This window comes from Podarcis gaigeae (genome assembly GCF_964106915.1).
Source record: "Podarcis gaigeae genome assembly, chromosome: 1".
Classification (NCBI taxonomy): domain Eukaryota; kingdom Metazoa; phylum Chordata; class Lepidosauria; order Squamata; family Lacertidae; genus Podarcis; species Podarcis gaigeae.
This window is the reverse complement of record NC_139678.1, coordinates 86,248,729-86,261,819: the sequence shown is the minus strand read 5'-3', so window position 1 is coordinate 86,261,819 and position 13,091 is coordinate 86,248,729. Positions and strand designations below refer to the sequence as shown.

Below are 13,091 nucleotides of genomic sequence, written 5' to 3'. Positions count from 1 at the left end.
AAAGGCTTAAGGTGGAATGATGCACTCATGGCTTTACCTAACTCCCCCCCCTTTCCCCTGCTTTGTTTACCATCTAGTCTGATGAACAATTTCTGGAGAACTAAAAAGCTTAGGTGCTAAATTACTCATTTTTTATTTTATTTTTTAAATAACTTTTTACTGCGTTTTATAAACAAGAATGTATACCAAGTTTTCTCATGTCATTTGTATATCACAAAAATAGCATAATAAACGTAGAGTAATATCTACAACATATGGTTCATTATTAGCAGTGAATGTGTAAGTTCTTGGTTCATGATTTGGTTTAAACAAAGGGGAAACAGGATAGAACCGAGTTAACAGGCAACATTCAACATCACAAACCAAATGGCTAATCAGGAGACCTCGTGGTTGTGCTTAGATTTAAGTATGAGTAATAGTCATTTTTAAATACTCCTTTATGTGAATGAGCACAAAGAATGCTGGTGACTTGAAGTACATCTAATAAACTGAAGGACTGTTTTGTGAACACAGCCTAACAGAGCAGTTGAAGAAATAAGAAACAGACCCTTTTGGAAAAATAAAATCCGAATTCCTCTACTGCTGGTGTGATCGTTACGGGTGTAATATTCTCATTGCCAGGTTGCCTGCCAGGCTGTGGTTACTTGTATTATAGAGGCATTGTATAAACTTCAGTTCTTTATTGAGGCTGTTCATGCTGCTGTTTTGAATTTTTGTAGGGACTAGAAATAAGAAATTGGTAATAGTAACCAACTTCAACCTTGTGCTTTGGGAAGTGGAACCAAGAGCAAATCCTGGGATCCCCCTCTCACCACTTCTGTTTGTGCAGTGTGCTATTAACTGCCTTCAGAAAATTAATATACACATGTGGCTCTGGTCATATCGGAGTTTATGGCATTTCAGACACCCAATGGCTTGGTGGTAGTAGATATTAGTTCACCTATACAAGGCCAGAATCATTTTTAGCGTAATATGTTGTTGTCTGATGGATGTGAAGAGAAAGTGAGACATCTCTATATCTATTGCAATGCCTCTGTACAAAATATCATTTACTTCCACTGAAAGGAAGTACTTGGTAACCATGAGGAGATTCTGTTTTGGAGACAGAAGGATGGCGGAACACAAACGTGCCACAGTATGTTCTATGCACTGTCAGATTGATCACAATGGACAAAAGCGTTATCTTCTATTCCTCCCACCATTTCAATTTATGAGTTGTAGCACAAATAATCAAATTGGTACACATGGGGTCCAATTTAACAAGATTTATATCCTGCTTTTTCAACAAAAACCTCTAAGCAGATTACATAAAACAATATAAAATATATATTAAAGTACTGATAAAAGCAAACTTTAAAAGCAAACAGACATAACATTTAGCACAATACAGATAAAAACAGCAGTTTTAACATAAATGTCCAAAATAAAGTTACATGTCTGGGTAGACTTGCTTGCCTAAAAAACAAGAAATACTCTCTTATTACAGGTGTAGGAAAAAATAACATTGTGATGTGCCAGGATCCATCCTCTTGACACGCTCGCTCAAAGGACTAATTCGTATAGATGTGTTCATCCCTTGATTACCAATGTGACTGACGCAAAGCTTTGAAACGGAGTCAGTTCACTTATTCGCGGCCAGTATATCAACGATGAGAAATCGAGTATCGCATGTATACCTATGTACAACCAGTACTTCTATTTTCCGTCAAACTTCCATCCCTCCAGTTCTGTTTGAGGGGTTGCTGGGTTGCAGCAGGCGGATCCCAACCCTGCAAAGAAAAAAGAAAAAAGCCAAGTCCCGTTTCCTTTGCTGCCAGAGACGTCCATCTCGGCTGCTTGCGACCTGAGTTGGCAGGACCGGACGGAGGGATGATGAAGGCGCCACACGCGCAGTGACTCATCCTAAGGGCAACCCTTTCGCCCTCCCTCGCGCTCGGCTTATTAGAAGTGGAGGCCGCAGAAAAGCCCGCCTCCTTCCCTCCCTCCCTCTCTTCTCTCCCGCCCCAGGAAGAGGAAGGCTGCGCCGAGCCCTTTCTTCTTCCTTTTGCGGTGCTATCTGCGGAGGAGGCGTCTTGCTCCCACCCGGGCACCTGCCTACCTACCAACGGGGGCAGCAGCAAGGAGGCAGCCTCGCTTGACGCCCCTTTTCACGCGCGGCAAGATGGATCTGAACGGGCTCCTGTTGGACGAGGAGGGCGCTTTCTCTCTGAGCGGCTTCCAGGAGTTCACGGTGAGCTGCTGTCACCAGACTGAACCGCACTCCCTTCCCCCTCACACGCCGGCCTTCGCCTGCTGATTGGGACCCCCCTCCCCTCTCGCCAGCGAGGTGTCTGTCATTCTCCTTTAGCGGGTGCGAAGGACTTCTGTATTTTGCTCTTTGGGTGGCCACGCCCACCGGGTGCCATTCTGTGGCAATTCCTTCCCTCCGTTGCCTTGAGCTTCAAGGCACCATAATTGGGCTTTGCTGCACCTCTGTAAGCACGGCTGTCATCCTAGTTTACTCCCAGGTTCGGTGGGAACTTGGGATATATTACTTCAGTGTAGATATGGCATATGCGTAGGCAATCTTAAGGGGTCGGTCCGTCTTTTCCTGGCTTTCAGCACATTGTTTACCTCCAGATGTTGTTGGGACTGCAACTCCCATCAGCTTCAGCCAGTATGCTAATATTCAGAAATTGTGGTAGTTGTAGTCCCAGCAGCTGGAGGGCCACAGATTCCCCATCCCTTGTTACTTAGTGGTTCAATCTATGGCTGTTTGTTAATGACAGGAGTATGGGAACTATTAGTGTCTGTCCAGACTGATCACTAGAAGGGTGTACTTGGTATGCCAAAGGGGCCATACTGATATAGTAAATGACAACATGCTAATTCTTTATTTGCTCAACTTTATCTAATCTTTCTTCAAAGTAAGCTTGGGCCAGGCTTCCCTGGCAGTATTAGATGCAGACTTACTTAACTTGGTTAGAAGCCTGAAGGAAAATCCATTCTGATTGTTACTGTACTTCAAAATTTATTAACGTTTTTGCAGCACTCAAGTGCTGTAAAACGGACTTCAGGGCCTGTGGTTTCCTCCCTCTATTTACTCTGGGGTTGCAGGTTTGGGGATGCATGAGAAATCAAGGGGTAATAAAGGTGTGTTTGGAAATCCTGAAAACAGAACCAGGAGACAAAAGGAAGAATGTCATTAAGGAGGGCTATAAAGAAAAGGCATGAGACAACAGCACAAAAAAGAACTGGTGAAGAATGTTAGAAATAGTACTTTTGTGTGTGGCTGCATAGGGTTTGGTGTTTTCAGTCAATACGTGGGCCTGTTGATTGGTTGCTGACATAAAATATAAAGGAAAGCAAGTTGATAGGTTTTATCACTGAACTTGCCTTTGGCTGGGGAACACTGATAAAAGGGGAGAAGGAAAGGAAAAGAGCAGGCACTCATTCAGTCATGCAACCATAATGGGATTCTCTGTTCCCCCTACTGTGCTCTGCTTCCGCATAACCAGTGCTTTATTCCCGGGGGGGGGGGGGGGAGAGACACAGACTTTTTTCCATTTATTGTATTTATTTTTCCCGATTTGAACTATAAAATTGTGGTTTTCTTGAGTCAAAAAGAGAGTACCCCTAAACTTTTCTTTAGAAAAAAGCACTGCACATAACAATTGGTATTGGGTGATGCAAATCTTCCACAATAACTGGTAAGAACAAAAATTCCCAGTGCTGAGAGATGCAATTCAAGCACAGACCTGGGAGCATAGAAGTCTGGAGGGAGCAGCCTGTTACAGGAATAAAAGAGGATGTGTGGTAGTCCAGAAAAACCTTTGCTGTCTTCTTCCTCCTTGTTGTTTTCTCCCATGTACACAATCTATGGCCTCAGAGTCAGGGGATACTTCTCTCCAGACCATCCAAGCTTGTATTGTCCACCCTGATGTGTGTTTCCAGCCTGCTTTTTAATAATAATTTTTAAAAATCCCTTTCCACATTAAGTAGGCCTGTAATTCTTCTGAGCATGTGGACCATGCCACTTTAGTGTGGCCCTTTTAACAAAGGTACAGTACTGCTGGTGCCTCCCCCGTAAGTCCCAACCATATTGCTGAGTTTCTGACTCTATAAAGTGAGTGTTCTTTTTGACATAAAGATGTAAATGCCACTTGGTACTATACAGTTTGGCCACAACTTTAAGGAAGGATGTGAAAAGCATTCAAATAATTTCAGAAGTTATTTTATTTAAAACAAAATATAAGGGAAGATTGAGGGGGCTAGGCAATTTTAACTGGGAAAACTGGGGTTTTCAGCTTCTTGCTATTTAAGCAGGATAGGGTGGTATGAAGGTTGGACTTTTAACTTTGGTAATGGTTTTTTTCTTCTGTTTTTGGAATGAGTTTGGCTAGCCTATAACTTGAATAAATAAACAAATACTGTATTGAAGGATAACTGTTGAGCATCGTTGTTGAGGGTAAAGCAATCTGGGAGTAACAGTGCAGATTTGTAGGAATAGAAAGAGAGGGGGGCACCTGGTGGAATAAATAGGATGGGGTTTTTGGAATCTCCTCTCCTGGAGATTTTAAATGAATTCTTACGGTATGCCTTTTTGCTTCAGCTCAGTGGTTAGCGTGTATGGCTAGGTTGCCCTGCCTATAATGGAAGCTTGTTGGTAGATATTTATAATTACACTGTTTTCTCCTACAGATGCTAATTATACCCTTATGCATTGAATTATGATACTGAGGTGTTGTGTGTCACTTGGGTTGGGGAGAAAGGTGGAGGTTCACAGCACCACACTCTCATTTGCCAGTTTTCTCTCAGTTTCTTCCCAGGCACCAGCAGCTGAGTGATCGGGTACGCAAGCGACTTTACTATGGCTGGGATAAAGAAAGTGCCCTTGATAACCTCTCAAGCCCAGTTGCCGGTGAGTTTGGCTTTGAAATGGGTCTTAAGGGGAGGGGATAAGTGTTAAAAGCTCCCTTACTTTCTACTCCACACCACCATCTCCTTACCATCCTCGGTTAAAAAAACAACATTCAATTGAATTGGGTACAAGCTGGGGGAAATACTTAAGAATTTGACTGTATCTGTTCTTTCTGGCATTTTGATTGATTGTGGTAGAAGTTTTTCGGAGCTGAGATCTCTCTTCTCCCCTTGCTTCCCTCTTTTTCTCTTTCACATAATCTCGAACAGCACTGCTCACTTCCCCACCACCAAGTTTGGTTGCTATAATGTGTTCTTCTGCCATAATTCTGCCTGGCTCTAATATGGTTAATTACTTCATTTCCTGCTTTGTTCATTTGTCTGCATTGTTGTCCAATTAAACACTCCAGATCATTGAAGTGGTGGAATGTTGAGTCATGTGCCAGAGAACTGCTGTGTGAGAGAGAACAAATATGTGTGAATACTTCATAGCTAGGAACAAGCCCTTTATTTAAAGGTGTCCTGAAAGGCAGGGAGTGGTGGCCAGCATGGACAATGATCAGGGATACTGAAACTTGTAGTCCAGCAACAACTGAAGAGCAACAGGTTGCCATAGGCCTCTGGTTCCTAAACACCTCTATAATTGCTGTAGGCCTCTTGTACTTTTTAAAATATCCCACCCTCCATTTGATGAACCTTGACTTATACTCTGTTCTTCTAGTAAGATATCCAGAGTAGTATACAATGATTTCTTCCCATTTTAATCTCTAGTATGAGCTACCTGAGGTTTCCCCCCTGCCCTCAAGCTATCTTGCAACTGTGGCTGGTAATTTTATTATCTGTTTGTGTATGTATAGGTAGGATGGGAATAATGGATACTAACATACAGCATGAACTTCTGAGTGACTGACTCAGTAGATTCCTTGTGGTTGCTAAGAGACAAGTATTTCAGAGGCGGAAGTCTAAAGTTGGCCTTGAATTGCAGGAATGAATGTATATATGGTTGATCTTGTCAAGTTGCAACAAAAGACACATGGGCCATGAACAATGCTATCAGGGACAAATAACATCAAGGACAAATAAGACAACTGTATACTTATACAGTTCCAGATAGGTGTGTTCAGATCTGGGAGAAACCAGGGCAAGCTGTCTAGTCTTTCTATCCAGCTGTTATATTCTTGTTGACATAACCTTGTTTTAAAAAATGATTTTCCAAATGGATGTTGCATCTTTGGAGATGAAATTGAACCCCCCCCCCCCCGGTAAGACTCCAATCCCCCCCCCATGTTTTCCATTTGCAAGCGCCTTTCTTTGCCAGGTTGGCTACAGAGGGAAGCAGGTATTGTCTTCTGAAAAAGAGATGGTGCTAAACTATAGAGTATGACAATGACTTGGGGACAAGGGGTTCTGTGCACTGAGTTGAACCCTGCTGTTTTCTCCTTCCTAGATATTGCTGTTGAATTGCTCCAGAAGGCTGCTCCCAGCCCGATTCGCAGGCTCCAGAAAAAATATGTATCACATGTCTCCCGGTACGGCTCAGAAATGATTTTCTGTTTCTTTGTTGCCCATACAGAGTTGTTTCCTGTTCTGTGGACTTGGGTGTGTGTGTTTTTTAAACAATGTTTAAATTTGTGCAATTGCATCCCTGCTGATTTGAGGATCATTCTCATAAAAGGCAGCATATGCATTATTGAAATATAAAGTTATATAAACATAATAATAACTTTGTACAAAATCAGCTTTTCTATTAAAAAAACAGTTGGGAGGGGTGGAGGGAAGCCTTAAGTTAGGAAACGCCCTCCCTTTATGGGAACAGCAATAGGTGGGAAGAAGTTTGAGACTGTTGCCTAGAGTGGCTGCGGAGGAGTTTTTGATGAAGTACTAATTTCTTCACGAAAGAAATTGAATGCTAATTGAGGACAATTAGAAAGCAGCCTGTGGCCTCTTCAGTGGAAGCTCATAGAAAAATGAGCTGGGGTGGATATAAGCCTAAGAGGTTTTCCCCTGGTTGCAGGGAGGATCTGTGTCCTTGCAAAGCCCTTGCAAAGGCAAACATGAATTTTCTATGCCTGCAGCACCTTGATGGCACTTAGTTGATCCATTCTCATTAATACTTCCAAGTCTCCTTAGCTGTGTTTCATCTTTTGTGAATCTGTATGGAGTTTGACTGCAGATAAAGATGTTGGGGTTGTGCAGTATCCAACTTGCAGTACATATGACATATGGATGTTTAAGGATGGTTTGTTTGTACAATTAGAGTGGCCCCAAGAATGGGCAGAGTCTTGATTTCTTTAAGGTGGGATTTTCAAGCTCCAAAGGTTTCTGGGGGTATAGGTGATCTGCTTTACAGATGAACTTATGATGGAGTGCTTGAGCGGTTGTCTCTTAACCTTTCATCCTAGGGAGGCTTGCATCTCGCCCTGCTCCCTGATGTTGGCCCTGGTTTACATTGAGAGGCTTCGGCATCGCAATCCTGAATATCTACAGCAGATCTCCTCCTCTGACCTCTTCTTGATCTCTATGGTGGGTGCCTGGGTTGGTTTAGAGCAGGGAAAGCAATGGTTAAGTAGTAAGAGATTGTTTGGCCCAAAGATCTCTGCCACAAGGAGCATACACTTTCAATGCTGGAAAAAGGGTTCCTATCTTTCTTGGCAATGCAGCTGCCATATCCATTTTGAACCTCCAGCACTTCAGAACATTTGCTTGCCTTCTGTTCCTTACAATACAACTACAGGAGCCTGTGGACCCCCATCTTGAAGGTGCTGTGATGCACCGTATTTTTCACTCTATAAGACGCACCAGACCATAAGACGCACCTAGTTTTTGGAGGAGGAAAACAAGAAAAAAAATATTCTGAATCCCAGAAGCCAGAACAGGAAGAGGGATCTTGCTGTTCTGGCTTATAGGATAGCCGCGCACAGCTTCTCCTGGGAGGGGGATGAAGGCTCCCCCTGCCCGGAAGAGGCTGCGCACGGCTAAGGCAGAAGCCAGGACAGCAAGTGGGATTGCTTCTCTCTCCTTGGGGAAAAGCCCCCAAGAGCTGCACACACGCTCCAAGCGGCTCTTTAAAGGGAGCGCTGAGCAGAGCCTCCCACCTGCATTCGCTCCACAAGACGCACAAACATTTCCTCTTACTTTTTAGGAGGGGAAAGGTGCGTCTTATAGAGCAAAAAATACAGTGGTTGCTAAGAATGCTGCTCATTAAATACTATTTGAATTTTTTGCCATGGCCCTGAACTTATTGGGTGGCTTTTAAGCAAGCTGCTAATCTCTGAGGCGCTCATTCCCATTTGATATTTTCATGATCGGAATGGTTTATAAGAATCCATGAGGAAATTTATACAAAGTGCTTTGAATAAGCTGGTCCTGTGTAAATGGAAACTTTTGTCTTCTCTTTCCCCTGGGCCATAAACTTCAATGTAACTTCCCTGATCCTCCGTAACTTGACTTCTGTCTTTTTCTTTTTGATTACAAGTCAGAGGTTTTCCCGCCATAGGCCCCCTCCCACCAGATATTTGCCTTTTTTGAATGGCTGGCTCCTTTTCTGTCTAACCTGTCTGTCTGTCTGTCTAACCTGTTAAAAACTGAGGGTGTTGAATTCTTCACACTGGCTGTACAGACTATGGTCTGTACAGATCCCTCTCTCCTTATTACCTGGGAATCTTGGTAAGCTGAGCATGGGGTTTTCCTCCATCCTTAAATGGGGCAACTGATTCCAGTAGGAAAGCGGAGGTATCTGTCCCACCTCCTTTGAAACTTCACCTTGTGCCACTCTCTTAGTGTCTCTCCTGTTGCTTTCAGATGGTTGCCAGCAAATACTTATATGACGAAGGAGAAGAGGAGGAGGTATTCAATGATGAATGGGGTGCCGCAGGCAAAGTAGACGTACAGACCATGAACACACTGGAGATGAATTTCCTCAGTGCCATTGTAAGTCTGCTACATCTACCATGTCAGGAAGGGAGGGCTGCTGGGGAATTTTCAGCTGAAGTTCAGCAGAATGTAGACCAGTCACTGTGTTCAGAAGGGTGTGAGAGCATGTTGGTTATAATTAATATACTGCTTTTCTTCGCAGCCTACAGTATGGTTCACAACAATAAATTCATTAAACAATTAAGTCATAAAACTCTTTAACATGTCCAAAAATATATCTAAATTTACTACCTGGTGCCTGAATATTTCTGTCACTTGACTAGGGTGAGCATTGAGTATTGTCACTGTTGTAGAAATGTTGCCAAATTGGGGCAGGGGGGCTGAGTGAAAAAATATTCATAGGTGTGAACTTACCCCAACAACCTTTCTTGGAAAGCTTCTTCCTTTTAGATACGAGAAGAGTGGTGATATGGCTTCTCTGACCCTTCCCACTCCTAATCTTCTTGTAGAGGGATATGCCCTCCCAATAGGGTAACTGCGTGTTCCATGCATCATTCAAGATTTGTTACCTTGTAAGTGAGTGCATAGGAAGAGAATTCTAGCTCCCTGGTTTAATAATTCCTGTTACTTTCTATAGGATTGGAGCCTCTATACAGACCCCAAGGAGCTTTTTGAAATGCTCAGCTGGCTGGAGGGATGGTAAGTACTTTTGCTTTTTCAGGATGCTTTTTCAGTCCTTCTGCAGCTGGCATAGAAGGAGTCTTTCGGGTTCTCTGTTCTTTCTGGGTATATGCAGTTGCTGCTGTCCATTATGAATAAGTGGAACATGGCCTCAGAGTACCTTTCCACATGCCTCTCAAATACCTGGATTGGCTTCATTAATGTTAACAATGTTCCCCAGGGCAGGAATGGTCCCATAGTCCCTGATCACTAGCAGGGGCTCATGGGAGTTTGGAATTGAGCAGCTTCTGGAACACAACACATTTAGCTACCCCTGCTGCAGGGCAGTGGGCTATTCAACATACCATCCTGCTTGCTGTCTTCTTTATGTGGCTTTGCAACATAGGGGATAGCAGTAATGGGCATCTGTGTGAGTTCTTAAACAGGGAAATGCTGCCTGTCAGGAGTAAGCATGGACCAAGGGTACCAAATAGTATGGGAAACAGCCTTACTAGAAAAACTAACCAATAAACTGAAACTGACATGGGGACAAATAAAAGAAGACACCTTGACCCCGGTATAGCTCCCCTTTATCACATACACAGCCCAGCAAGACAATGACAATAATCCACCAACAGCATACAAATCAATATGGCTAACCTTATCCAAAACACCCACCCACCCCATTCACACATGCAAACAAAGACCACCACAGCCAACCACAAATGAACAACCACACCCTCGGCCAACCCCAACCTCTCTCACCACCAAAGGAAAACAAGTGAACTGCAAAGAACCTACACAAGCAACACTGACACCAAACCCTACATATATTAAGTAAAATAGAAACATCATCACCCGACCCCCCCCATCCTTCCCCCATCCACCTCTCTCCCCCTTTTCCTCCTAATGTCTCAACAAATGAAACTGATTTGTAAAAATGTTACATGGGGGGGGGGGACAAGAGAAAGACATTGCACATACTTTTGTAAATCAAGAAAATATTTAATAAAAATACATTATAAGGGTGGGGGGACAAAAAAAAAACCCAGGGAAATGCTTCCTGTTCATGGTGCAGAATGCTGCCAGGATACAAGTTCTTGAGAAAAGAACTTTATTTCCTTATTTCCTTTCCTGCAGTGTGGCTGAGAGGCAGGGCATCTGGCGTGGCTGGTTCACTTACACTGACCTGTGTGTCTTAATGGAGCAAACACTGTGGCAGCAGGCACTGGGGCATTTCTACCAGCAGGTGGCAAAGGTAAGGCAGGGCAAGCTAGGCCCAGCTTACTGGATGGGATGGGGGTTGGGGAATAGGGAGCAGCTATCCTATGTGGGTCCAGTGATGCTGGAAATGAATAGACTCTCGATGCCAGGGCATGGGGTTTGTGCATGTGTGTGTGAGAGAGAGGACAGATAGAGACTTACTAGATAGGACCGTAAATGCCTCTGTGCAGTGTTATACTGTTGGCTGATAATTAGTAAATAACAAATTTACCCTTTCCATTCTAGGCTGCTTTTCAATATAGGCCCTTTAAGTAGCTCAGTCAAACAAAAAAATCTGCTGGAGACATACAAAGCAACTAAACCAACCATAGCATGGCTAACAACAGCAGATATAAAAACCCCAAAGATAAGCAACAGAGCTAGCAGTATTTATTCATCTAGCCTAACACATCAGTGAATCAAAGTTTTTAACGTATTCATTGAATAGAAAAAGCAAACAGGTGTGCCAGTCCTCCCAGGGTTGAGATTCCACAATCAGGGTGCCACTATTTTTTTATTTTAAAAAGGCTCAGCCAATCTGGTCTCACTAAATGATGGAATCTGGATGAAAATATATTCTTCTGCTAACTTGTACCCTCCTATCCACACATGTGCTAGGTAAACCAAACCTCTGCCTTTGAAAAGGATAGTGTTCAGGGCAGTGTCCTTACCAGTGTATATCTGGTTGCTGCTGTGAGAAAGTGGGACACTGGCCTGGGTGGCCTTTGAATGGCTCTCATAGGAATCTCCTTGAGTTCATCTATACGTGATCTCAGGTGGATTGTTCCAGGTGGGGCAGAAGACATCCTGCATACTGACATTTGTCATCTCTTTTCACAGCTGGCTTGCATTCTAGGTGTGATGTACCTGACAGGTGTTGCTGCTGTCCTTGCTTCTACTGCAGTGGTTCATCACACTATACATGTGAAAAGGGCCAGTCCTACTGAGTTTGCCAGCACCAGGGATGCTCTAGCTGCATACCTGCCTCTCCCCTCTTCAGACCAGCATCTGGATCATGGCTTAGTGCTACCTAACAGCTCTCCGTGCACAGGAGCAGAGAACAGAACCATTCAAGTAGAGAAGCAGCAACAGCGGCAGCAGCAGCAGCAGCCAGGAAGCAATGGTGTAATGGCCACAGCGCTCTACCTGTGGGGCAGCGTCCTTAATGTGTTACCTTATCCGCCACCAGCCCCCACCAGTCCCTTGCGTTGTCCACACTGCAGTCAATCCACCACCTGCGTGGCAGCCAACCTCACAGTTTGCACCCATCCTGCTCCACAGTTGGCCCCCTTTGGACTTTCTGCCTACTGCACCAGCTGCTCATGCTGGGGTTGGCCTCTTCCTGTGTCCTCTAACTGCAAAGACTGGCCTGAACCTCTGGCATTGAAGCAGTGCCCCTCACAGGCTGCCTTGGAGCTTGGGAGGATCAAGGCTTTCATGTTCCCTAGCTAGGGCTGCAGGGGAGGGGATGTAGTTTGGGCTTGGGGCTGGGGTGGGGGCACCTTGATGGGAAATGCTTTGGGTGTCTGGAAAGTGTAGGGCACAAGGCAGGAAAGAGTGGGAAAGGAGGTACCTATCAGTCTGTGCCCCACTGGATGTCAACTTCCCTTTCTGACTGCAGGACTTCTCTGCCCTCCAAAATGGTCACTTTGCCTAGGGGCCACAATGAGTCTTCTGGAATGATGCATCCCATCTTAGCTGTGTAAGGCTGGGTAGGATGAAGGACTGAATCAGTGAGGCCTGGGCCTGTTGGAACCAGTCTTCTGCTACAGCTGAGCCATTTACCTGCCTGAAAGGCCTGACTCTATTTTTGTCTGGCTATTTTGAGTAAAACTTGGGGTGAATTCACACACCTTGGGAGAGCTAGTATAGGGCACCATGAATGACCCTCTAGCTTGGCTCTTATTGTGTGGGAATTTGCCAGGGGCACTTGGAAGTAATCATCTGTGGTGACTCCCTATCATGGTGAAAAATACCAGCAATTCTACACATTCAGGCCACCAAGTGATTGCCACACAATTTTACTTTGGCCTGTGCCTGCCTACCTTGCTTTCATTTATGAAGACAGTGTCCTTTGCTTTCTAAGAGCCATGCAGGACTAGCCTGGAGTTTTCTTAGACATAAGTCTGAGAAGAAAAGGGCACCGATTTGCAGGGGGAGGCTCATGGTCCATCAGGTCAGGTCAGTGTTTTGGGATCTCTGCTTGTGAGTGCTTGACTGTCCTCTCCATTTCTTGGGCTGGGAGGGGGTAGAGGGATGGCAACCACTTCTTACGCCCTGTTCCTACCAGCACATTTTTGCTGTAGTTTTTTCACTATTTCTTGTACATGGGATCTCTTCTAATAAATATAGCTGTTGATGTGCAACTGTCTTGCCTTTTCTTTTTTTACTAAACC

At 44.3% G+C, this 13,091-nt stretch overlaps 1 protein-coding gene across 1 annotated transcript; it reads left to right on the top strand.

The window, feature by feature from the left end:
* Nucleotides 1-1,989: 1,989 nt before the first annotated feature.
* Nucleotides 1,990-13,061, top strand: CNPPD1 (cyclin Pas1/PHO80 domain containing 1). Its single transcript, XM_083746522.1, has 8 exons — nucleotides 1,990-2,230; nucleotides 4,798-4,900; nucleotides 6,347-6,428; nucleotides 7,302-7,422; nucleotides 8,701-8,829; nucleotides 9,410-9,471; nucleotides 10,573-10,690; nucleotides 11,536-13,061. Exons 1-8 carry the CDS (start codon nucleotides 2,162-2,164, stop codon nucleotides 12,145-12,147), a joined length of 1,296 nt encoding a protein of 431 aa, XP_083602648.1. The 5' UTR covers nucleotides 1,990-2,161; the 3' UTR covers nucleotides 12,148-13,061.
* Nucleotides 13,062-13,091: the final 30 nt, after the last annotated feature.

Bases quoted from the DNA above. Each gene is read 5' to 3' on its own strand.
- CNPPD1 (XM_083746522.1), top strand. From the start codon at position 2,162: ATGGATCTGAACGGGCTCCTGTTGGACGAGGAGGGCGCTTTCTCTCTG. The intron at 2,231-4,797 runs GTGAGCTGCTGT...GTTTTCTCTCAG, and splicing joins GCGGCTTCCAGGAGTTCACG to TTTCTTCCCAGGCACCAGCA. The intron at 8,830-9,409 runs GTAAGTCTGCTA...TACTTTCTATAG, and splicing joins TGAATTTCCTCAGTGCCATT to GATTGGAGCCTCTATACAGA.